Source organism: Myotis myotis, unplaced genomic scaffold (genome assembly GCF_014108235.1).
Source record: "Myotis myotis isolate mMyoMyo1 unplaced genomic scaffold, mMyoMyo1.p scaffold_m19_p_12, whole genome shotgun sequence".
NCBI lineage: Eukaryota > Metazoa > Chordata > Mammalia > Chiroptera > Vespertilionidae > Myotis > Myotis myotis.
The window spans coordinates 49,936,555-49,962,237 of record NW_023416316.1 but is presented as its reverse complement, the minus strand read 5'-3'; the positions used below and the strand labels follow the sequence as shown (position 1 = coordinate 49,962,237).

Below are 25,683 nucleotides of genomic sequence, written 5' to 3'. Positions count from 1 at the left end.
ATTGCTCACTTGCTGAGTAAGATTCCTTAATGGTGGGCATTTATCAGTCATCCAGACTCCATCTCATGGAGATCCTTGAATTCATTCATTCTTCCTTTCTTCACCTCCCACTCCTCCCATTCTCTATTCCCTCTCCCCCCTCCCCTCTCTCCCTTCTCCCTATTCCTTCCTTCCACTCCCCCCTCCTTCCTGCCAGTTTTCAGAATGTTTCTTCATACCTTCTTCTTTGGTACAAAACCTTTTACTATCGTGCTAATAATAATACCTAGCTTTTCTATAGGACTTCACAGTCTAGAGAAACCTTTGCAGGTCTGATAATGATAGCAAGCATTTACATAGTTCTTATCTTGTGCCAGGTACTCTTCACAGCACATTAAGTTTATTTCCTCAATCAGTCTTTCCAAGTAAGTCCTGTTAGTATCCCCATGTTACAGAAGAGGCAACTGAACTGACCCACAGGAAAGTTAAGTAACTTGTCCAACTAGTCATACAGCTAGTAAGGGGCCGAGCTAGGATATGACTCCCATGGCTTGGTGTCAGGGTCATGATATGACCTCAATAGTGACTGCATTGGTCTTCTGACTTTGACCAACTCATTGGGAACATAAAATGGAGAGAGGAAGCAGAAGTAAATGTTTGAAGGATTGGGAAGTATAAAGACCCAGTCTTAACTCTCAGAAAATAGCTAGTATTGACTTGTTTAGGTCTTGACACTTTAGACTATAGACTAGAGTCTACCTACTTGTGTAGTCCTGACAATTAAAAAAAATTGAAGACACATGCTGGAATTCCACACATCACCAGTGGAATTCCAACTTCATTTAAATAAGACTCATGATGAAAGAAGAACTCATTCACTACAATAAATGAAGCTTCGGAAATCTATTAAAATGATATAAAGTGACATTTACCCTTAAGATTTTTAAAGCATTTTTTTTTATAAATGCAAAATCCTCTTTTAAGTTTCTGCAAGTTAATGTCATATAAAAGAGGCTAAATGACTTAAAAAGATGGAGCCGTTACTTCACAAGCAGAACTTTGCCATATTTCAAGACGGTAGGGGTGTGCAAACTCACTGCCTATTTATATTCATTTCCATTCGCTTCGGGGTTTATTGTTGTTTTTGTTTTTGCTTTAGCTCCAGCTTTTGTTTCTGTTAAAGTGAACAGTATGTCAAGTGGCACATAGCTTCCTAAGCTGGACTGAGGAGTCGGAAGGTTGGCATCATACTGGTGATTTCACTGGGCGACCTTTATAGATCCTCTCTCTGATTCTGTTTGTCTCATTCTGATAAAGCATGATTCAAAGCAGATGTTGCAAAGGTGAGATTCTTTCTGACGCCAGGTATCCCTCTTTGTTTTCTCATTGTGGTGCTGTCCCTTCCCCCACCCTTGGAAGGACTGATTGAGGAACCCTCCTAGGCTTGACCTCCTCTGTTGGTGTTGTATAACTCGGGAGTGCAGACGAGGCTGAAGTGATTGAGAAACCATAATTAGCATAGTTAATGAACAGTGAAATGCTGCCTCCCTCTGTATTATGAGCAGTACGGGTGCTGCATCAGCGAATGTAGGAGAACTTGGATCCTTTTCTCCCCACAGTAATGAACCGACCTCCTCCTCATCAGTGGAGACACGAGGAGAATAAACATTTTCAGCCTAAGCTTTGGAGTTGGTGGGTGTTGCCATGCAACTGGGCATTGATTTCCTTTTTTGTGCCTTTTCTATTCCTTCCATATTGATCCTTTCTGTCACAGCTCAAGGATTCTTCCATTATCTTCAAAATAATTTAAAAATTTCCTAACATTTCAGAGGTTTGACAAGTGACTCTAAAGTGTCTACTGTGGAGTTATATTTGAGGCTTCCTAAAGTCTTCCAATCGAGTGCATCCATGTTGTTTTAATGCAGAGAAGACATTTTCAAGGAGCTTTAGGGATGTGGACTCAGCCAGCTTCACATCTAACATTATGCAGCAGCTGATGTTTTCTAGGTAGGCCCCCTAGGTAAACGGACACTAACGAACAAGGAGGAAGGTTTTCTGAAATAAAACTGTAGTCATGTTATAGGAGAAAAGCGTAGGTGTCCTTTCCCTGTTGCTAGTGAGGGTTCTTGTGGCACCCCTGGAATAAGGATTTCGGGAGGCCCTCATGGGAGAATGAGGTGGGTAGAAAACTTTATTTTCATGAAATGACATTCCTGGGTTTCCAAAGTCCCATTTCCCTTAGTCCAGTCATAGAAGAAGTATAGCTGGGGTTTCAGTAGAGGCAAAGCCAGTGTCCAGAGTTTCTTTCTGTGCTGGAACTGGGCCCAGTCCAGCATCACGATAGCAGCAGTCCAGTTGTCCATCATATGTGGGGGTCCACATGGCTGTGGGCCACGTAGGTGAATACCGGAGAGCGCCCCTTGAGCAATCAGAGTCCCAAGAGCATAAGAGGAACCAAGAGAGTAAATTTCTTTGTTGAGGGGATTAAATATCCCAAATTGTGCACTCTCGCGGTGGCCACACTCATTCTGAGCAGTGACCTGCTCCCAGTTGTGACTGATAGGCAGACACCTTCCAGACATTACCCCAACCTCACTGGGCATGTGCCTGTTCTACATGTCCAGTCCCTTCCCCCAGTGATCTGTGGGGAATAGATTGGTGGCTCCCTGGGGAGTGGAAAGCTTTAGCTTCCTGGTGAGGCTGTTCAAATGACATGCCTGTAATATATAGTCTTCCCTTTGTTCCTTTCGTATTATTCGTAACTAGTTAATTACAACAGTATCAGTAACATATTTTAAAGACAGGGTAACTGGAAAGACAGAAGTTTTGCTTTCTATATGAGAACCCTCATAAACAGTACTAGGAATTTATATAGTTATCAAGGATTGTGATAAGAGGTGATTTTTGATTATTGAAAGAACAAAATGGTTTAAGGCAAAAAATAAATTTGCATGGTATATTTTATATATTTTTCTTCAACACTTATTGAGATATAAAATATTTATTATAAAATTCACCATTTTAAAGTGTACAATTTAGTGGGTATACTTTATATTTGACTATTAAATGGGTATATTATAAAAAGTCAAGGAAACCGCTAAACTTCCCCCACACACACACACGTTTTAGTGAAGATTTATCTTTCCTTTGTGGGCATTGTTTTTAAACGCCTCGTGGAGGGAGCTGTTGGCACTGTGGAGTTCTTTAAAAATGCTCAGTGTCAGAGTCTAAAGGAAGCATGAGCACAGAAGGCCAACATTAGGGTGAGACAGGAGCCTGTCACTGTGTATATGGCAGATGTGATCTACCCTATGCTGTGGCTGAATCCATGGTAGTGCATGGGACTGCAGTCTTTATAGTTTTACTTGTCTATCTTCCCCTAGGATGAAAGCTTCCTTAGGGTAGGGTATGTATCTTATTGGAGTATCCCTGTGACTAGCATGGTAAATATTTCTGCAGTGAATACAGGAATCGTTTTTTTTTTTGTTTTTTTTAAAAAAAAAATGAAACAGGAAACTTGTTTGCTCCTTGTATCTATCTACCACTTCCCAAGCATAGTCATGTGTTATCAAGATGGGTACCACTTATCAGGTCATGAATAAAGGGCACGTTGGGTTATAATATTACTGTCCTGCAGCAAATGTCCTGTGCAGACAGTGGACCAGCAACTACATGGGCAGTGGTCCTCTGTCTGGGTGGAGGATCCACTGTTGGCTTTCCTTAGTGGACCTCCCTTGGGCAGTGCATTGTCAGGATAGTGTGGGAAGATCCACCTCCCTGGCAGTGGTTGGTGTACAGACAGGGAGGACAGCCAGTCCCCTGCCTAACATACAGCAGCTGGCTGTATTTATAAAATTCACCATTTTAAAGTGTACAATTTAGTGGGTATACTTTATATTTGACTATTAAATGGGTATATTATGAAAAGTCAAGGAAACCGCTAAACTTCCCCCACACACACACACACACTTTTTAGTGAAGATTTATCTTTCCTTTGTGGGCATTGTTTTTAAACGCCTCGTGGAGGGAGCTGTTGGCACTGTGGAGTTCTTTAAAAATGCTCAGTGTCAAAGGATGCTGGTTGCAGAACTCACTTTTTCTCCTCTGCAAGTGTCTGTAAAGAAAAGTGACCTGGAGTATTCCCGTCTCAAGGCCAACTCTGGGGGGAGATGGCATCTTTCTGCAAAGCTAGAAATCTGCCAGCAAATTTCACAAAGAGTGGTAGTTTCCGTATTTGTCTCTCTATAGTTTTATCATAAAAATATTTGCATGAAAAGAACATCTTTGTTTCCTTAAGACTTCATCTGCTCTTGCTACTCATTTGCTCTTGAAAAGGGCTATAATCTTTTTGTTTTTGATCTGTAATCATTCCCACAGCAACCAATTGTGATGCCACAGACCAAGGATTATAATTTTCGTTAGGGAATAAACAAATGAAGTCCGTGAAATAAAGCTGCTCATTTCTTCCAAACCTCCTTGAGAACAATGGGAGACCAATTCTAAATATATTGGCTGCCTCTAAAAAAATGTCCAAAAACAGAAATGCCTGTTTCTTTAAAGGTCTTTGTTCCTTTTCCAGCTTTGTATTCAGTTTGTGTCCTGCAACAGACATTTACTGGGTTCTTACTATGTGCCAGGTACCTTTCTAGACTCTGGGGGTACAAAAATGAATAATACATAATCCTTGCTTGAATTCTGAGACTAAGGATTCCTTCAGTGTTTAGCCAAACTTTAGACCAAAGCTGCAATAACTGGATTTTTGTAGGGATTCCAATACCATGCAGCGATGAGTTTTCCTCCAATGTAATAAGACTAGTATTTTTTCTATGTTATATTCACCATGTGAAAGGTGACGTGTTGTTGGATTATTTTTCTAACATTCAATAAATTCAGGGCTTTAGAAATCCAGTTAGAGTGCTAGCAGCTATCTAAAAGTCTGTTCTTCAGACTCTATATTTGCTAATTTCTTGGACAGAAAAATAAATGCTTCAAACTTTTAGCTTTTTGGCCCCATGTGGAGAAAACTCATATTTCCCTTCTCATATTCTGTTATTTTAATGTATGTCAAATAAGGTTAAGGAACCACATTTGTTCTTTATTATGTTTCCATGGCAGAACATCTTAATGTTTCTCCAAACTTTGGGAGAAGTTATCAAGCATAATATTTTATGTTGTAATATCAACCAAGATTTCCCTAACTGGATGAAATATGTGCCAACAGAAAGAAATAGAAGTTGATCAAGTATAATATGTATTTCTTTCTCTTCTTCCCTTATAATTCATTGTCGGAGGTAACCTATTTGTATTTTTATGTCTCTATTAGTAAAAAAAGACCCCATTTGTTAGAAAATGTTTTTTATGTTTATTACTTTACTCATATGACTATTTTTAAGATTGTTTAGCCTCTTTGTGTTTTGTTTGCCATCTTGTTAAATTATCAAAGTGTACCTTCAAAGTGGACTGAATAAGACCTATGTTGTGTAATAAAGAGCAGAGCCTATAATTTAATGTTTTTCTTTAATAATCAAGAAATATTTTAAATTAACTTAAATATAGTTCTTTTTCTTTTCCAGCATAAAATTATGCTTGCTTTTACTGAATGGCTTGATTGATAATAGTTTCATTTTTTTTTAAAAGGAGTCAATTTTACAGTAACATTTCTTATAAATAGATATATACAGATCGCCTAGGAAGGCTATATCTATTCATATTTGTTTCCAAAATTGGATCTGAGAAAGGTTATTTTTTTCCTGTTCATGTTGTACAACTTTAATGAACTTTAGCTTCAGCAATGGGCTTTTTCCGTAGTCTTGATAATCGCTAGAGATTGCTATAAAGTCCATGAGTTTATAGCTGTTGGCATTGATGGGGAAGGTAGTCTATTACCTTCAGGTTCAAAATCTTTGGATGTGTGTTTAAACTCAGAATTCTAAATCAGGAGGTGACAGTGCAATTGCAAAATAATAATAATAATAACTCAATTTCAAAAGACTTGCACAGAAATTCATACAAAAACCTGATACTGTTAAAAATGACATTAACATTTTTACTTGCACCTATACTGAGCAAGCCCACAGACTACAAAGTTATATTGTAGACAATATTTTGTTCAGGAACTTAACAATAGAATTGGGGAATTGAGAATTACCAAATGGAGGTATCTGGGGGATCACTTTGTAAAGTATATGATTATCTAACCACTATGCTGTACACCTGAAACTAAGATAAAATAATATTGAATATAAAGTGTAATTTTTTAAATATTAAGTAATAGAGGTGTTTCATACAAACAAGAGAAAGAATTATCAAATGAAAGGGTACATTAAAATAATGAATGTAAAAGAAAAATGCTTTGAGTCTAAACATAACTAATTGCCCAGTGGATATGCCACGCTGTAATGCATGGCGGTAGGTGCATGTGGGAGTGTGTGGGAGAGCTCTCCAGGCAAGGGTGGAGTGGGACAGCAGGAGTTGAGCTGAACCTTGAAAACAAGATAGGATTTAGACAAACAAAAAGGATATAAGACAGTGCTCTCCAGACAAGAGGTATTCCAATGGGAAAAGTCAGAACTGAGGACCTCTGACATGGATAGAGAAAAAACAGCCAATGGCTAGAATTTAGGATTATCCACTAGGGCTGATTATAACCAATTCAACAAATATATTCATTTGGTGGGCACACTGAGAAACACAGCATGGCAATTATGACTTTCAAGAACTTTAAGTCAGTACAGGAAATAAGACAGAATAAAATAATAGGAGACAAATGTGGGATCAGTGCTATAGGGATCCATATTTACCCAGGGAATTCCATATTTTATTTCAAGGACCACACCAGTGAATATTTCAAGTTTTCATGTTTACACACCTATGTGTTTGTATCCCAGTTACTGTTTCTACTGTTGTCTTCATACCCATTGCAATTGTGAGTTTCCTGTTGTATTTTGTATAATTTCTACTGAACCCTCTTAGTAGAAATACGCCTCTTTCAGTGGCAACCTACATTTTGAGCATGTAGCTGTCTCTCTCACAATAGTTAACAAAATACTTGTGATGAGTGTAGTAATATACGATGACAACTGCTATAATTTTTTGTGTATTCAGTTCAGTAGACTATGGTTATGTGGTGAAGCAATCCAGTTCTTTGTTAATGACAGGTTTATGGAAGACAAGCTTTCAGGATTGTACTAGAAATCCTATTAAAGTGCCATCCATTAAACCATTAGAATAGTCATTAAAACTGTTTATGCAGACTTGTTATTCATGAGTTATTGGTCTCTAGCCATTCCCAGTCCTTTTTGCCAATATTGCTCTAGCCTTTGTTCTATTGTGGCTATTCAGTTCCAAGGAATTAATATCTGTCAGCTTCCTCTCTTTGCACAATTTGTGGTGTGGAAGTGAGAGGAGGAGGGGAGGAGAGGAGATAAGAAGGGAGAGAAAAGAAGAAGGGGTGTGTTTGGGAGGTGGAAATGGGAAAGATTGAAATCCTATGTCTTTGTTTCTAATTATATGGGGTAAAGATTATACTGAAGATGCCATTCTTTTTAATCTCATAAGAATTATATTCAAATCTAACAATATAGAAAGCTATAGCGAGTCTTTTATCTTCAAAATTCTGGAAGTGAAAAGTACTGTGATATGAATTTCTCATTAAACCAAGCTGACAGACATCTGGTATTTAACCTGTTGTCCTTGCTGTCCACAGTTTTGCCATAAAGAATTGAACTTTGTGATGGTGAATTTAGAATTATGACTTATATGTATGAACTAGAGTGTAGTAGTTAAAAGCTGACTCCCAAAGTCAGAAAAGTCTGCATTCATATTTCAGTTTCACTACTTTGTGGACTATGGGGTTGGCTTACAGAAAGTGTCTTAAGTTTTGGAAAGTAGTAAAATGTTCACAAATTGAAGAATTAAAGAATACAGATAACAAACCTTGAAGTATTTGAAATAATTATCGTTAAAAGATAAACAGGCTTATTTAAATTTTTCTGAGTTTATTTGAGCAAAAATTAATTAGAATGAGGCAGCGCCAAAGCTAAAGAGGCGAGGCGCTCCCCCATACAGGAGCCAGGGCAAAGATTTTACACAGGAAATGCGGAAGCAAAGAAAGTATTTGATTGGCTCTAACCTAAAGCCTAGTTGGCTGTTTATGACTGGTTGTCCTTAGGGTTTGGATTTTGTAATCTGGAGTATTTACATTTACAGGCTTAGGTTTTGGTTTCTTATGAGCCACCATAGCATTAGGGACGCCTCAGTCTAATGGCTTCCTTGCTTAATTAACATTATCAATACTCTCATCCCAGAGATAAGTGCTGGCAGCCAATATGTATAACATTCTGGAATATATATATAGATATATAGATATATAGATATATATGTTTATGTTTGTATATACTCATATTTATAATACATGTATATACATGTATATGATTATATATACACATGCAGTATGTGGGTATCTATGTATATATTTTAACTGCTTTATAACTTTTTAACTTACAAGAAAATATGAGCCCAGCCAGTGTAGCTCAGTGGTTGAGTGTCGACCTTTGAACTAGGAGGTCACAATACAATTCCAGTAAGGGCACATGAGGCAGCCGATCAATGATTCTCTCTCATTTATTGATGTTTTCACCTCTCTTTCCCTCTCCCTTCCTCTCTGAAGTCAATAAAAATGTACATTTTTTAAAAAGTAAATATGGTCCTAACTGTTTTGGCTAAGTGGTTAGAATGTCAGCCCGCGTAGGGTTGCAGGCTTGATCTCCGGCCCAGGTCATGCAAGAGGCAACCAATGGGTATGTCTCCCTCACATTGATGTTTCTCTCTCTCTGTCTTTCTCTCTCCCTTCCACTCTCCCTAAAAATCAATAGGGAAAGAAAAAGTCCTTGGGTGAGGATTAACCAAAAAAAAAAAAAAAGAATGTAGACATCTTTATGTCTGTAGATACGTAGCAGTTTCCATAGCTTCATATGTTTTTCCTACTCTAAGTCCTTTAACCAGTCCCCTCTTACGCGAAAGACTATTTCCTAATTTTTTCACTGTTGTAAATGACCTAAAGTGACTCTCCTGTACACTTGTCCTGGAGAAAGACTTGTCCAGGTTTTTATTTTCAGAGAATTTAGACAGAGTTTAGTGCCTGAGCACATGTCCAAAGTCTAACGCTAGGGAGGTGATGAATCAGTGACCAGTTTAGTTTGAGAAAGGTGCCCAGTGGGTTGAATGTGAGTCAGATGGGGAAGGCAAAGTGACCCCAAGCCAGGCCTCCACCCCTGAAAGAACCTTGATATTTTTTGAAGGCATGTATGATGAAGAACATATATTTTATTTGAAGACATGTATGATGGTTGAATTGTATAATACCCAAGCAGTAGAATAAGTCTACGGTTCCATTTCCAGAGCAACTAAAAAAATTGTAGCATAATCATACTTAATTTTTAATAATAGCTTTTAAATGTTATAAAATATTAAACAAATTTTTAAAAAAATATTTTTGTAGCGTGAATAAAGAATAAAATTATTTTTATAGAAATGATTCATATATAAAATCAGTTCTTTAAAGTTATTCTTTTTCTTCACAATTGAACACACATAATCCATATGTAGCCCTACAGTTCTCCCACCCTCTACTACAGTTGTTCTCAACCTTTGGGTCGCGACCCCTTTGGCAGTCGAACGACCCTTTCACAGGGGTCGCCTAAGACCATCCTGCATATCAGATATTTACATTATGATTCATAACAGTAGCAACATTACAGTTATGAAGTAGCAACGAAAATAATTTTTTTAAATATATTTTATTGATTTTTTACAGAGAGGAAGGGAGAGAGATAGGGAGTTAGAAACATCAATGAGAGAGAAACATCAATCAGCTGCCTCCTGCACATCTCCTACTGGGGATGTGCCCGCAACCCAGGTACATGCCCTTGACCGGAATCGAACCTGGGACCTTTCAGTCCGCAGGCCAATGCTCTATCCACTGAGCCAAACCGGTTTCGATATCGAAAATAATTTTATGGTTGGGTCACAACATGAGGAACTGTATTGAAAGGGCCCGAAGGTTGAGAACCACTGCTCTACCATGAAGAAGGAAAACAATTATAATCTGAACAGGCTACATTGGTGGTTGAGCAGTGTGCAGGGGAAATGTGTGTAACCATCACAGGTTCTGTCCTCTTCCTGTTTCTCTCTTCTGTGCAGCTCCATGGAAAAGTTGAACAAGGTGCAGCACTGGGTCAGGCCAGCTACCTTCTCTCATTTTGGCTTTAATGTTCCACTCCTGCCTCAGCGGACTACATAAGTAGAATCAAGTGTCCTTCTGCAGAAATTGCTCTCTTTACTTTTCCCCACCTACCAGTCCAGGTGACAGAGTGTGTCAGTGAACTCGGTATTTAGCAGAACCTGCCATCTGTCCATCTCTCTTTCCACACAGACCTACTCACCAGGCTGTGAGCTCTTCAGACATGAGTAGTGTAGTCATTACAAGTGCCGACTCGAAAGGTGGAAAGGCTGGCTTCAAATGCCAGCTCTGCCACTCCCTGGCAGGGTGACCTTGAGCAAGTGATTTGTTTTGTGTCTCAGTGTTCTCCTGTGTAAAATAAGAGAGGTAACACTAAACACCCGTTTTCCTGTTGTGAAGGTAAAATGAGTTGATGCATGTAAACAGCTTAGAACAGTGGCGTGTGGAAGCATTCAGTCCGGTGTTTTTAGGTATTTGTTTTTTCTCGGAGATGCTGTCATTTCTCCAAGTTGGTTTTGACTGTCTAGATCCTGACCCTCTCTGCCCCCCGCTCCATGCCCACCCTGGCCTCTCATTCAGCTCTGACATCTGCCCTGGTGCTGGATGATTCCCAGCTCCCTGTGACCCCCAAGCACTGCCCAGGAAAGCCTCTTGTGCATAACCCTAACACACCTCGGTGGTGCCAAAGGGTTTCCCTGGTCCCGAATCAGGTTACAACCAAGTGTGAGCCAGGGAGCCGCTTAGTTTCTGTACAATGGTTTCACATATCTCTGGGCTGGTCTAATGTGTGTTTAGTTTATAGTCACATCTTCAAAGGGGAAACTTATTAAACTATTTCTAAGGTTGTGAGGGAAATGTCATTGTTGCTGTATGGCCTGCCTATAATGCATTCCAGACATTCTACAAATACATTTTAAAATCAACTATATGCTAAACACTTAGTGTACAACACCAGAAAAATTACAGCCCCTATAGTGATATGCTCAGGTGATTCCAGTTTTTTCCAAAGGGCTAATATATAAAATTACCACCCGGCCAGTGTGGCTCAGTAGTTGAGCATCAACCTATGAACCAGGAGGTCAAGGTTCAAGTCCTGGTCAGGGCACATGCCTGGTTGCAGGCTCAATCCCCAGTGTAAGAGGCAGGCCATCAGTAATTCTCTCTCATCATTGATGTTTCTATCTCTCCCTTTTTCTTCCTCTCGGAAAAAAGAAAAATACACACACACACACACACACACACACACACACACACACACTAGAGGCCCAGTGCACAAAAATTTGTGCACTCAGTTGGGGGGGGGGGTCCCTCAGCCCAGCCTGCGCCCATTCACATTCCAGGACCCCTTGGGGGATGTCCACCTGTCGACTTAGGCCCACTCCCCATGGGATCAGGCCTAAGCTTGCAGTCAGACATCCTTCTAGCAGCCAGGCAGCCCTCGGGAATGTCTGACTAAAGGCTTAGGCCCCCAAGGGATCAGGTCTAAACCGTTAGTTGGACATTCTTAGTGCTGCCAAGGAGGTGGGAGAGGCTCCTGCCACCACCACTGCGCTGGACAGCCATGAGCCAGCTTCCGGCTGAGTGGCACTCCCCATATGGAAGTGCACTGACCACCAGGGGGCAGCTCCTGCATTGAGCGTCTGCCCCCTGGTGGCCAGTGCACATCATAGCAACTGGTCATTCTGCCGTTCAGTCAATGTGCATATTAGCCTTTTATTATTATTATATAGGATGTCCCTATTTCCCCCTTTTGCCCCCTCTACCCAGCTCTTGCCCCCCACTTCTCTCTGGCCATCACCATACTGTTGTCTGTGTCCATGGGTTGTGCATATATTTTCTTTGGCTAATCCCTTCTTTAAATTCACTTCTTTAAATTTGTATTTTCAGATAAGTGCTTATAACTGCACTAATATATATTTTCTATTATATCATTTAGAATTAAGATATTTTTTTAATTGAACCCTTGTAAATTTTAGCACAATTTAATAAATTATGCTAGAAGCAATTAGGAGATTTTTCATGTAATGCAGGTACATTTCAATTAATATTTTATTAATTTTTAAATTTTTTAATATTTTAATTTGAAATTATACATCTAAAAAGCTATAAAATACTACAGCATATTATATGTACCCTTCACCCAATTTCTTAGGTGTTAATAATTTAAACATAACCATTATACAACTAACAGAATTTGGAATATATTTTTCTTATAATCTCTTTAATGTTACTTAATCCATTTACTTTGTTTTTGTTAATCTTCACCCAAGGATATTTTTCCATTGAATTTTAGAGAAAGTGAAGGGCAAGGGAGAGACACATTGATTGGTTGCCTCCTGCACATGCTTTGATAGGGACTGGGGATCAAGCCAGCAACTGAGGCACATGCCCTTGACTGGAATCGAACCTGGGACCCTTCACTCCACGGGCTAATGCTCTATCCACTGAGCAAAACAGATTGCAGCTTCATTTACTTTTAATCTATATGTGTCTTTATATTTAAAGTGGGTTTTGTTTTTGATTCACCCTCATAATCTGTCCTTTAATTGGTGCATTTATGCCACTGACTTTCAGAGTGCTTACTGATAGAGTTACTACCATATCAGGCTGCTTCTGGGTCTTCTGGGTCCCGCCCTGCCTTGCCTTTTTTTCTTTTTTCTTTTTTTCTAAGACATTTCAATTTATTTAAAAGAAGCCAATATACAGGATATAAAGGGTATGATATTTACAACAGTACAGTAAATAGGTTGGTTTCCCGGTAGGATCAGTAGTCTTTCAATGAGTATTTACCCCCCTTCTCCTTGAGGCTCGACCCAGCTGGCACACAAACAGCAACAGTGGGGTGGGATGGGACTGCAGGATAGAAAGTCTCCCTGAAGGGATTAAAAATCACGTAGATGCTAAAATGTCCACGAAGGGGTCTTGGGGGTGAGGGGGTGCCTCTGCCTCATTCCTTTGAGGGTTTGGCAGCAGGAATGCTGAGGGATTTGCCCCAAACTAACACACGGCCCACCCTGAGCCTGTAAATCTTCCACCCATGGAATATTCCCTTCCCGAGAGAATCAGCCCTAATCCCTCAGCCAGGGCCCGGAGGAGCCGCCCAGGCCGTGGGCACAGCCAGGACTGTGGACATTTCATGGCCTTTCCACTCCCACTCCAACTGCCTAACAACTCTGCACTGCTCCCCTCGCCCACCTCCCCCGTCACCCCATCAGGACTCCGTGCACAGGAGGGGACACTGGTTTTCCCATGCCCATTGGGAACTGGCTGTTTCTGTTTTCTGGAGTAAAAAGGTTCCTGTGGGTCGGGTAAGCTCTCTGCTTGGCAAGAAGTTCTGAAACAGAGCCACTGATGACACCCACCTCCTCTGGGCATGGAGCAGCTCCGGCCCTCAGAGCTCATCTCTCCAGCACAACTGAAGGGAAGACCGTGTGTGCCCTTCTGTCCCTCACCCTTCACATGCCCAGAACCATCAGTGTCACACTTCCTAATTCCTGTCACTGTATTTCATTAGTTCCATACTGTTTTACTAATCATGAATCTAAACAGATTGGTTCAAAAGGAGATCCTTCTATTTTTAAAGTGGCTGGGGCTTCTGGGGGTGGGCCTTGCGAGCCTGGGAGCTTAGCTAAGAAGCCCCCCGGCCCATGGCATGGGCCCCCCACTTTGCTCTTCACTCCCCTCGCCTGCCTTCGCTCGCTGCTCCTGTCCCCAGCCAGCCGGCTTCGCTCCATTGCTTGGCACCTATGTATGCAAATTAACCGCCATCTTTGTTGGTGATTAATTTGCATATCACCCTGATTAGCCAATGGGAAGCGTATCGGAGGTCCGGTTAATTACCCTCTTTGTCTTTTATTAGACTATATATATATATATATATATATATATATATATATATATATTATTACCAATGTACTGACATTTTTGTAATATATTTTACCTAGAATAGTCTTTAATTTTATATTATAAAACTAGTATATATTTTAACAGAGAAAATTAATATTTTAGTTTAGAAATTAAACTTTAAAATTTTGTATTGTTTTAGCTTTTCTAGTTTGTCACATGAGTAAGAGAAGAAAATATACAATTTAGATTGTAAATGGTCTATCTCTGTGTAATTAGAAGCCTATATTCAGTACAGCCTACTGCTACCTTACTGAAGGAATGATGATGATATTAACAGCAAGGGTTTCTTTTTTTTTAATATATATTTTATTGATTTTTGACAGAGAGGAAGGGAGAGGGATAGAGAGTTAGAAACATCAATGAGAGAGAAACATTGATCAGCTGCCTCCTGCACACACCCTACTGGGGATGTGCCCACAACCAAGGTATATGCCCTTGACAGGAATCGAACCTGGGACCTTTCAGTCCACAGGCTGACGCTCTATCCACTGAGCCAAACCGGCCAGGGCGCAGCTAGCGGTTCTTGATATAAATACTGTGCCCGAAATATATATGGGAATTTCTGTGTTTCAACTAGATAGTTGCACTGAATACAAATGGGGATGGAAGGGAGCGGGAGAGGTTTTTAAGGGATTATGTGGGATTTTCCATTATTTATCACAGACTTGGAGGAGGCATCAAGTATTCTAATTTCATTTGAGATGTATAATTCTTATTTTTTCTGAACCAGGAAAAGGATATGAAAGGCTTTGACTAAACATGAACAAAAATGCATTCAGACATATTTCAATTTGGCAATTTATCTGTTTTTCCTCTTAGATCTGAAAATAAATACAGAAGAAAAAGAAACAAAGATTTAACAAAAAGACTTTTTATTAAATGGCAAGTAAGGCAATGCTGAAAGCCTAAAATATACCTGTCTATGGGATGCAAAGTAAAATAAGAGGGGGGAAATGCAGTGTTTAAAATTAGGTTAGAAATTTCCACATTTAATAAAGAAGAATTAATGTTATCAGCTAAATCTCAACCTTAAACATTCAAAAGCCAAGAGGATGATTTATCTTCCCTATTTCCCTTATTCTTTTGTTTATAAAATGCTGTTGTAATATGCATCACACAACAGTTATGAAACCAATCCATTCATTCATTCAATTGATTTTTCTTTTGAACTTACTTTTCCATGCGATTTCTGAATGATCAGGTCTCCAGTATCAAATGAAATGGAAACAGTGAGAATTAGATGTGGCTACCTGTTGGGGTTTGTTTTTTGGTTTTGGGTGTTGCTGTTGTTGTAGTTTCAGTTATCTCTGCCAATTTGGAACCTGATGGATGTATCGTTATATAGCATGTAGAAGGGCAGAGATTGATTTTTTGGTGGGCCTAAATCAACTGAACAATTGCCCTAATTTGCTTCAATGCTAGAGAAGATCAGGTAGAAAGCAGACATTCCCTGGCTGCCAAGATCGTCTTAAATCAAGATATTCCTACTCAAGTCAGTGGGTAGAGGCAGGAGGAAGCAAAATATCTCCTGATCTTTTAGCAATAGCAATGTATAGGGTGTTTTAAACATATTATTTCTCTTAGTACGATTGGGTCTGTACAAATGTGTCAATGTTTGCAAAGAGTGATGAGGAGTTAATACATTCATCTTGTGAACTTGTTGACAAAAACTAGTGCCCTGTTATTCAAAAGAAAAGATGCCATTGTGTGAAATGCTGCACATCCATTTCATCTAACAGATATTTTTATTTGTTATCTACACATAATTCTATTAATACTATAATTACTTTCTACCAATTCAGTCAACATTTTCTCTTCAGTCAGAGCAGTTTAATACATTTCTAATAACATTTTTTGACCCAAACTGTCTGGAAAAGCTGTAATTCCTTTTGCTTTTCCAAATAACATCAGAAATCCTCATGTGTGAATTATATTTGTAAAATGATTCTCCACGCAGCTCTATTATAATTATAATGTCAATTATAATTCTATCTGTCCATTTCTTACGCATTTTAATTTGGTGGAGATGAATAGCTAAAACGAAAACATTAGAATTAAGAGGTATCACTGTTATCATTCCTCTAGAAACACTAGGAATGTCTGTTCCGCATTTAGTAGCAGCCAGGAAAATGTTGGAGCATGGAAAGAGAGTTTGGTAAAAAAAAAAAAAAAAAAAAAAAAAAAAAAAAAAAAAAAAAAAAAATCTGGACTTTTAAATCTTCAGATCTGAAAATTCCACCTTCTGTTTTGAGCTCTTATTTGAAAGGACGTCTGAAAAACACTCTTTCCTCAGTCACACAGATAAAGCAGTGAAAGGCTTATCTGCGTTCTAGAGATCAGGTAGTGTTGTCCTACAGAGTTGAAAAGAAACCAGTTGTTGTTGGATTGTTATTGTTTTTCATCATCTTGAATCCATAGTAAGTTAGGATAAGTTCAGCGTACTTGTAGGAGTAAATCGAATCCTCAGAGAAATAAGCTAACTCATTCTTAGTGCTGAGATATCATTTAGGAGAAAACGTTTATCAAAGCATTGCGGGAAATACCTCATATGACTGGTTGCTTCACTATGAATATAGTTTATCCTATTTAGTTCTCTATATATCAATTCTAATTATGTACATAAATAAATTATTGCTTTAGGTAATTTTCTATGACTACTTACTACATAATATTTTATGATAAGAATTTCAAATCAAACCATTAGACAACATGTAAAGTTGATGCAGTTTTATCATTTGTAAATTGTACCATCTTCCTACTATCCAAGATAGAGAATGGCCATATCCACTTATTAGTTAACACCAAGAATCTTGAAAAGTATTTAAATCCTCAGATTCTAATGGTGACCTCCTCAGATGTCTTTATATACGGAAGGATTTAGGAGGTGTTGATGACAGGTTGGATAAAGGGAGATTAGAGAAAATGAGGGCACAGACCTGACACTGGAATGGCGTTAGTAGGAAAAAGAAGCACAGAGCAAACAGGCCCAAGTTAAAGACTTGCCGAAGCTAATCAGGGGCTTTGACCGCCAGACTTTGCTCATCACCATACTTTCCAGTTTTTAAAGCATCATCGGACTCAACTGAACTCATGCTCTTCTCTTTGAAGAAAGTACTCATTATGTCAATTGCAGGCTTCTGCTAATTGTGCAAAATATAGCCCTTCCCAGCCATGCAAACGTGGGTCTTTTTCAAATGGATACATATTAATTTACCATTTTCAAACTGGGAGAGAGAATATAAACGAATGAGAATGAAAAGAAAAAAAGGCTTCATTACAGAAATACACACTCAATGACAGATTGCTCTTCTAAACCTCAGAAAGCATTTCAGAATATTTTGGGGGGAAAACCACTCTTAGGACAAAATGAGCCTGCTGCTGGGGAACAATGTGGAAAAACAGTGTTTCTCTGGAGGATAAGGTCATTGAAAGTTCAGTTCCCTGTAAAAGGGACGATTAGTCTGACCATAGTTTGGCTAGTCAAGTAGCTGGTCTATTCCTCCTATGTAATTATACTTCTGTTAGTTGTTTTAAAACACACACAGAAACAGGATGTATCTTTTTTGTGGTTTCTCTTTGATGAGCTCCTAAAGGGAATATTTTGAGGTTTTTCTCCTGATGGGGTGAAGGAAAGTAGAATACAGAGCAATTGGTATTGTGTGATATTTTATACATGTGAATTACTTTTTTTTTTTTTCTGGGCAGAGAATTCAGAGTCTTGCAGAACCATATTTAAAGGACTTTGCTTTAAGAGAATGACTTGAGCTTTATTAAAAACTAGAGGCCCAGTGCACAAAATTCAGGCACTCAGGGAGTTTCTCAGCCTGCATGTGCTCTCTTGCAGTCCGGAACCCCCTGGGGGATGTCTGCCTGCTGGCTTAGGCCCAATGCCTGAGAAGCCAGGCTCGCTGCTCCTTAGCACTGCCTCAGAGGCGGGAGAGGTTCCTGCCACCACTGCTGCACTCGCCCAGCCATGAGACCGGCTTCTGGTTGAGCAGCGATCCCCCTGTGGGAGCACACTGACCACCAGGGGGCAGTTCCTGCATTGAGCGTCTGCCCTCTGGTGTTCAGTGCGCATCATGGCAACCGGTTGTTCTGGTCATTCCACCATAAAGGTCACTGGGTTTTTATATATATAGATGGTCACTCTTATATCAGGATGTAATTTTACTGAATGACTGTAAGTTGATGTGCAAATTTATGAATATTCTCTTGTTTTGAGTTTATAGAGATTTTTGATCCAGCCTTCCTTGCATCGTTTCCAGAGAACAATTGAAAGGCATGTGTGAAACACTCAAGGAACCTTCTCCAGTTTGGCTATAGATGAAGCACAGATGGCAGTTAGGCACTCAGACTTGAAAAACAGAATGCCAGGTCCTCAAACCTGGCTTCCTTCACCTACCAGCTTTTGACCATGAGAGAGTGATGGTCATACCCCACATTGGGGATCGAGCCCAAAACCTAATCTACAGAATTTTTATAATAACTACTTCCAGGGTTTTTGTAAGATAAAATGAGTTGACTCATGTGAAGCACACACAGCAAAAAAAGCCACAGTAAATGTTATATATGTTAATTGTTATAATTATTGGATGTAAATGTTTATTATATTTTTAAATCTTTTTACCGAGAATACAATGAAAGATTACAAAGCCATCAGTTATGTGTAGCTTTTTTCCCACTTATCTACTTGAAGGCAAACTTCTAGTTGATTAAATACAACAACATAAAAACCATGAATTAGACCTTGTGAATTATCACCTTAAAGACTACATAAATACAGAGTATTTGGTTTTAGCAAGTGTCAACGCGAAATTTTCCCTCTTTTAAGTAACAGAGAGGTTTTCTTTCTATTTGGTATGTTTTCCCCTGTATAAGGCAAACCTATTGCTATTAAGGTGAAGATTATTGTTAACATTAGAATGATTCAGTCAACAGCTATGGGAGGAGGGAAGGGTGTGTGTGTGTGTGTGTGTGTGTGTGTGTGTGTGTGTGTTGTGCCAAGTGGCCATGTGTGCAGATAGGGAAGTGATGTTAAATGGTTTGGAATCTTGGTAAAGTTTTAGATGCTCCATAGTCTTCATTGAGCACCTACCTTTCAAGTGCCTTGTCGATTAACTGGAAAAACAAAGGTAAATCTTAGGAATGACATTCCTGTTTATAAATTCTGTAACAATTTCATGTATAAATTTCATATAGTATTTTTTAAAAAGGTCATCAATCAACTACTGGTTGAAAAAAATATCCAGTGTGCTTTATTTCCAACTCGTAAAATTCCCCTCAGTGGAGGCTAATGAAGACCCGGCCAAGATTCCTGCTCTAGAACTTTGGGTGAAATGCTAAGAAGGAGGGAATAACCTGCCAAATGTTGTTTGGATAAATAGAGCCAGAAGGATGAGCAGAGGTACCTGAGAATCAAGCTCAGGGAAACCCAATACCAACAGCAGGAAGAAGTTGACTCCATTAGAAACAAAGGGACTTATTTCAAAATTTTTAATAATATTGGAGTAGCCTCATTTAACTTTATAATAGAAAGATATCTAGACATAATGGGCCAGTCAAAAATACAACATTGAAGTGGAAGTCAGCTTCTCTGTCACTTCAGAGCTGTGTTGATCTTTCTCTATGTTGGTCTTTTAATTTTTCTTAAGGAGGATCTCAGTAAGAAAAGCCAGAAAACAAAGAGGAAAAGCAATTGTGTCATCACCAGCACTAAGAAAAAAGCCTAGACAGTGGGTTTTGAGAATTAGGGTCTTATTCATCCATGATATCTTTGCCTCATTAACATGGATAATTGAAATTTGATTTTGCTCAACCAGGTTTTTTTTTCCTGAAAATACAAGATCTTATACTTTACCTACTAGTAATTCATTTTTCTTTACTGAGTTTACTCCTCTCAGCATTCTTACAAACTCCAAAATGATGACCTGTGTTGTGTGTTGTTAAATGTTCAGTCAGATGGATAGATACAGATGGATGAGTATGTGTTGCACAAAGACAAGTCAGCATTATTTAATCAATGTTTGTTTGATCCGTGTGAAATGAGTATCAATGTAAGCTGCACCCCATCTGTTTTATCATCCATGTGAAGCCAACCTCATTTTTAAAACTTGATTTCTTATGTAACTGCCCCAGAATGACACAGGATGACCAGTTGGGAGCCAACAGCATTCGGACTAGTGAGATAAAGGAGGGTAGTTACGTTTGGGTATTTCGTATGTGGGGCTTCTCCTTTCAGTAGTGAAGTGGCATCATGGCTTGGTGATTACCAGCTGTTAGTCATCAGCTGGGCTTTGACATGATGCAGATATGGGGTTGAAGGTGAATGTATGATTCTAGATCATACAGTGCCTCCATAGAGAAGGCTTTGAGTAAAATTTATTGAATTAATGTTTATTTACTTCAATCTCCTTGTCTGCAAAATGGAGAAACAACAGCACCTATCTCATAATCCTATCTAATAAAGAGGCAATATGCAAATTGACCATCACTCCAACACACAAGATGGCTGCCCCCATGTGGACAGAAGATGACCCCCACAAGATGGCCAGCAGGGGAGGGCAGTTGTGGGCGATCAGAACAGCAAGGGAGGGCAGTTATGGGTGACCTGGCCAGCAGAGGAGGGAAGTTAGGGGTGACCAGGTCTGCAGGGGAGGGCAGTTGGGGGAGACCAGGCCATCAGGGGAGGGCAGTTAGGGGCAATCGGGCTGGCAGGGGAGAGCAGTTAGGGGTGACCAGGCTGGCAGGGGAGGGCAGTTAGGGGTGACCAGGCTGGCAGGAGAGGGCAGTTAGGGGCAATCGGGCCGTCAGGGGAGCAGTTAGGCATCGATCAGGTTGACAGGGGAGTGGTGAGGGGCAATCAGGCAGGCAGGCAGGCAAGCGTTTGGGAGCCAGCAGTCCTGGACTATAAGAGGGATGTCCGACTGCCCATTTAGGCCCAATCCCACCAGGCCTAAATGGGCAGTCAGAAATCCCTCGAGGGGTCCCAGATTGGAGAGGGTGCAGGCTGGGCTGAGGGGGACGGACACACACACACCCCGTGCACGAGTTTCGTGTACCAGGCCTCTAGTATTTGTGAAAATTAAACAGCCTACTGGATGTAGAGCATAATGACCAGGCAGCTATTATTATAATGATCCTGTAACTTACAGGTCTTTTCCTGGGCCATATTTTAAGCATAAGCATATTAACATATGTGATGTATAACTCATGTTTCCATTACCAGTTTTTAAACTCTTAAACCTAAAATGAAAAAGCCAAAATGAGAGGTAACAAGCATTGATTTGGGATCAAATAATTACAATTTGGGGAAACATAGTTTCTGAGGCAGACACTCAGATAGTGTCCTGATTAGAGAGAGAAGGCAAGGGCTTTTTATCAGGAAAGGAAAGGAACAATTGCATGAAAAGAAGAAAGAATTCCTATTGGTACTAACAAGCTGAGCCACTCTTGACTATATGTGGTTGGTTACTGATTCTATCTCCAGATAGAGAACCCATAATCATTACTCCTTGTGATCAGGATGCCTGATTTCCTGCTGACGTTACAAACACTGGTTTGTAAAACACTGGTGTTAGGACGAGTCCAAAGATTTAGGAACCAGTACGTACAAGGCAGTTCCTCTGGAACTGGCTGCTCTGGTTCCATTTTAAAATGGCTCCACTTGTGTCAACTTTCACAAACTCTTCCATGCAGCTATCAAATCATGCTGATGGCTGAGAATATGTGGCAAGAGTAGAAATGGACATGACTTTAACAGTGTCTTTGAGTGGATAGATGCAATTTCATTGGTCTAATTAAATTTATGCCATTTTCCATGTGTGAATGAACATAGTCTGAGTAACTAGGCCATCAGACAGAGTAACATCTTCCACCAAAAGACTGTACCTCAGTGAGATTAGGGGCTTCTTAGTATATTCTAGAGCAGTGGTTCTCAACTTTCCAAATGCCGCGACCCTTTAATACAATTCTTCATGTTGTGGTGACCCCCAATTTCATTGTTACAAATTGAACATAATTAAAGCATAGTGATTAATCACAAAAACAATATGTAATTATATGTGCGTTTTCCAATGGTCTTAGGCGACCCCTGTGAAAGGGTCGTTCGACCGCCAAAGGGGTCGCGACCCACAGGTTGAGAACTGCTGTTCTAGAGAATAGTGTGCAAGAAGCTTATGTGCTGAGTAATGCTCATCAGTATAATGACAGTGGTAGTTATAATTTCCAGATCATATATTTAATTACTAAGCCATATGCTAATGAGTGTAAAAATATTAAAGTGAGTACACTGTACAATGCAGTTTCCACAATCTGTTCTCTAGCTCCCATGTTATATGGAGGAATTACTCCATGATTTCCCTTGATGAGCTTTTCTCAACAAATTTATTCATTAATTCAATTAATTTTTAAAAAATCATTTGTCAAACCATGTATTGAGCCATCTTTGTAGATGCAAGTATAGTGATAATGTATAGGTAGGACTATGCCTGAGAACTTCAGAATGTAGGCTGTAGGTCCTCCAGAGGCAGTGGGAGTTTTTAAACAGGGACCTAACCTGCCCGGGGTTTTGCTTAAGAAAGACCACTTGGCATGAGAGATTAGAGGAGATATTCTAAGTAGACATCAGATGCTGAAGTACTGGATGTGGGGACTGAATTGAGAAATGTTTAAATCTGTTCTTGGTCGCTGAATGGAGCTGTGTGAGAGTTCAAGGTTGACTTGAAGGCGTCCACCGAGACAATACTCTGCTCCCTATAGCTCCTGGAATACTGGAGAGTACATTCTGCAGAGAGATGATGAGTTTCTTTGGAAGAAACAACTAGAAAGACCCCTAATTACACTATTCTTTAGACTCGAAGGCATAGATGATTATTTTGCTGAATACTGTTTAATGATCGACCAGTTTATATATAGATTAGCATAGGCTAAGAAAGGAAAAGGGGGTTAAATCCTCCATAAATTAGAGGCTGCAGTCTGTACTGCTGAGAATGTTAGCATGTTTAGAGGCTATTTGTGACTGTTAATAGGCTTGACTTTTTACACTGGCGAGTTTTATCATCATGCTGAACTCTGTCCCTTTAATATAAAATGTATGCGTCTTTAATTTTGTAACACCCATTGGATATGCCTTACTTTCAAATTCTAATATATACACATAAAAGAATGGAAAATACCCTGCATCAAAAATTACTGCTAAAAATTCTATCAACATAACATACTATCTTTACTTTTTAAAAATTTCATCTGTACATAAACTTAATTTAGCATTACTTGTTTCTGAAAACTTGATTTTGATCATTTAAAATCATGTTTATGCAATTACTAAACTCATGTTTCCATATACCATGAAATTATAAGTATAAAAAAGTCAGTTTCTTATGATAAAAGAAAATATGTTTTGATTTACATAATATTGCAGGAAAATAAAAGGTTTCCCAAGATGTTATAACCAAAGCCTGGATTCAGTTTCAAAATCATTGTTTTACTTTACGTATGAAAAGCTACATATTATATTATATCGGCAATATTTATTTTAATTTTGAATAAGTGGTTGAACTAAGGCATTAAGGAAATGCACTAAAAATCAGAACAAGTAAGTTTAAAGGATAAAATGAAGCAAATGTTGCAAACATGATAACACATAATGAACAATAGGAAACACAATTTAAATAGAAAAGCAATTAGATTCTATCTGCACTGGTTTACAAATTAATATTCTAAAATGATTAATTTAACTAACCTGCTTTCTCTACTGTTACTCTTAACTGTTTGAATTGTACAAATTGCCTTGTGATATTGGCCGTAATGTGTTGCAGAGAAATAGACAAAATTTTAAGTTGCCGTCAAGATGTAAGCCTGTAGGTGAAGAAAGAACAGGAAAGCTGTGCCCAGTGAAGCCAGTGAAAAACCACTCAATTTAAAAATTGAGATTAGTCCAGATAGGAAAGAATAGGGAAGAGCAAACAAGATAAAATAATGCTCACAGAACTGGAAGGAATATCGAACCAAGGTAACTTGTAAACTATAGCAGCAGAGAGGAAAAATGGAAAAGTAAAATAATAATAATAAAACCTGCCTTTCCAATATTAACAGAACATCTGTATTGATTTTCTTTTTCATCTGAATCAATGTTGGTAACTACACCATGTTTTACTCTGATTAATCATCTCATGTGACTCTGGGTACGTCGGTGCTCAGCTTCACAGCCAGGGCCATCTTGAGGAAGCGTGGCTTCAGAGTTTTCTTTTCAAAATCGTGTTTGTTACTTGTGATAAATGCCTATATTCCACTGATATTCAGTATTGATTTTGTGTGTGTGCTGTTTTTCTTTTAAAGTCAATTGACCCTGGCCAGCAATTCACATGGGAACATTCAAACTTGGAAGTAAACAAACCAAAGAATAGATATGCAAACGTAATCGCCTATGATCATTCCCGGGTCCTCCTATCAGCAATAGAAGGTAAGGAAATACTGACATTATGTACACGTTTATTTTCATGGGTTTAAGGATGTGCATGAAAATATAGCTTTAACTAGGCATTGAGCCATCTATAAAAATAGTTATTTAAGATTTAGCCAACGCTGGTGCTCACTTTTTCTTTCTCATAAAAATATACCTACGATATACATGCACATGCACATACACACACATACACATACACACACTAGCCCACCATCCTATAACAGAAGAGCATCCCTCAGGACCTCTTTGCCTCCAGCTTACATGAAATACTTGATTATGTAGTTGATGTTCCTAAGGGAAGCAATTTTGGGTTGCCCATTTACTGAGGGTGACTGGTGGTTAGGAGTAAAAAGATGATTGTTAGAAGATGCTCAGTAACTGTTACTTAAAAATGGGCAAGTGAGTTGTTAGTTTGTAAATAAATGTGGATAGCCACTAGGGACAGTTGAAAGGTTTAGGGTTGGTGATGTTGTGATTAATACAAAGTAAGCACATTAGAGATGTCTGGTACACCTCATTTGTGGCCTGCTTGATAATCTCACAGTCGTGGTACATTTCAGAGGGAATGATTGTTCCTGAAAGATGAGACTTGCTCTTTAAATATGCCTAACTTCTTTTAAGGACTCATGAGGGAAATATTTTCCATTCCTCCCTTACTAATACTAAAACCCCCTCACATGGTGTTTCTAAAGCAATTAGAAGCTCACGTTCAGCACTCGACTTTGTTAGTCTTCTTGGCGGTGGTGGCACATTGGACTGCTGTCCTCGGAAAATAGTTTACAGTCCCTTAAACCCGTCCTTGTCATAGCAGCTAACCTGATTCGCCAAGTGCCCTGTACCACGTGCATCCTCATTGGCACCCAGAAAAGCATTGTAGCCTTTTCGTACTTGAAAGTTTACTGCTCACCCTCTTCACGTTTTTATAAAACATTAAATAACACCAGCTTCAGACCCAGTCCTTTTGAGAACCTTACAGTTCAGACATTGTCATTGATAGTTATTCAAGTATCTTTCCCTTTTCTCTGCTTCCGAAATCTGTGATGACCACCCTTTATCTCCTAACTCTGAACAAGTCCTACCTGCCTCCTTCGTACCC

At 39.2% G+C, this 25,683-nt stretch overlaps 1 protein-coding gene across 25 annotated transcripts in view; it reads left to right on the top strand.

The window, feature by feature from the left end:
• The window catches only part of PTPRD (protein tyrosine phosphatase receptor type D), a 1,393,726-nt gene that overhangs the window by 1,292,758 nt on the left and 75,285 nt on the right, over window positions 1-25,683 (top strand). For all 25 annotated transcript variants that reach the window (XM_036331134.1, XM_036331158.1, XM_036331156.1 and 22 more), the window contains one exon: window positions 24,461-24,584. In XM_036331134.1, coding sequence (XP_036187027.1) covers window positions 24,461-24,584 — 124 coding nt within the window. The remainder of the gene's footprint in view (window positions 1-24,460; window positions 24,585-25,683) is intronic.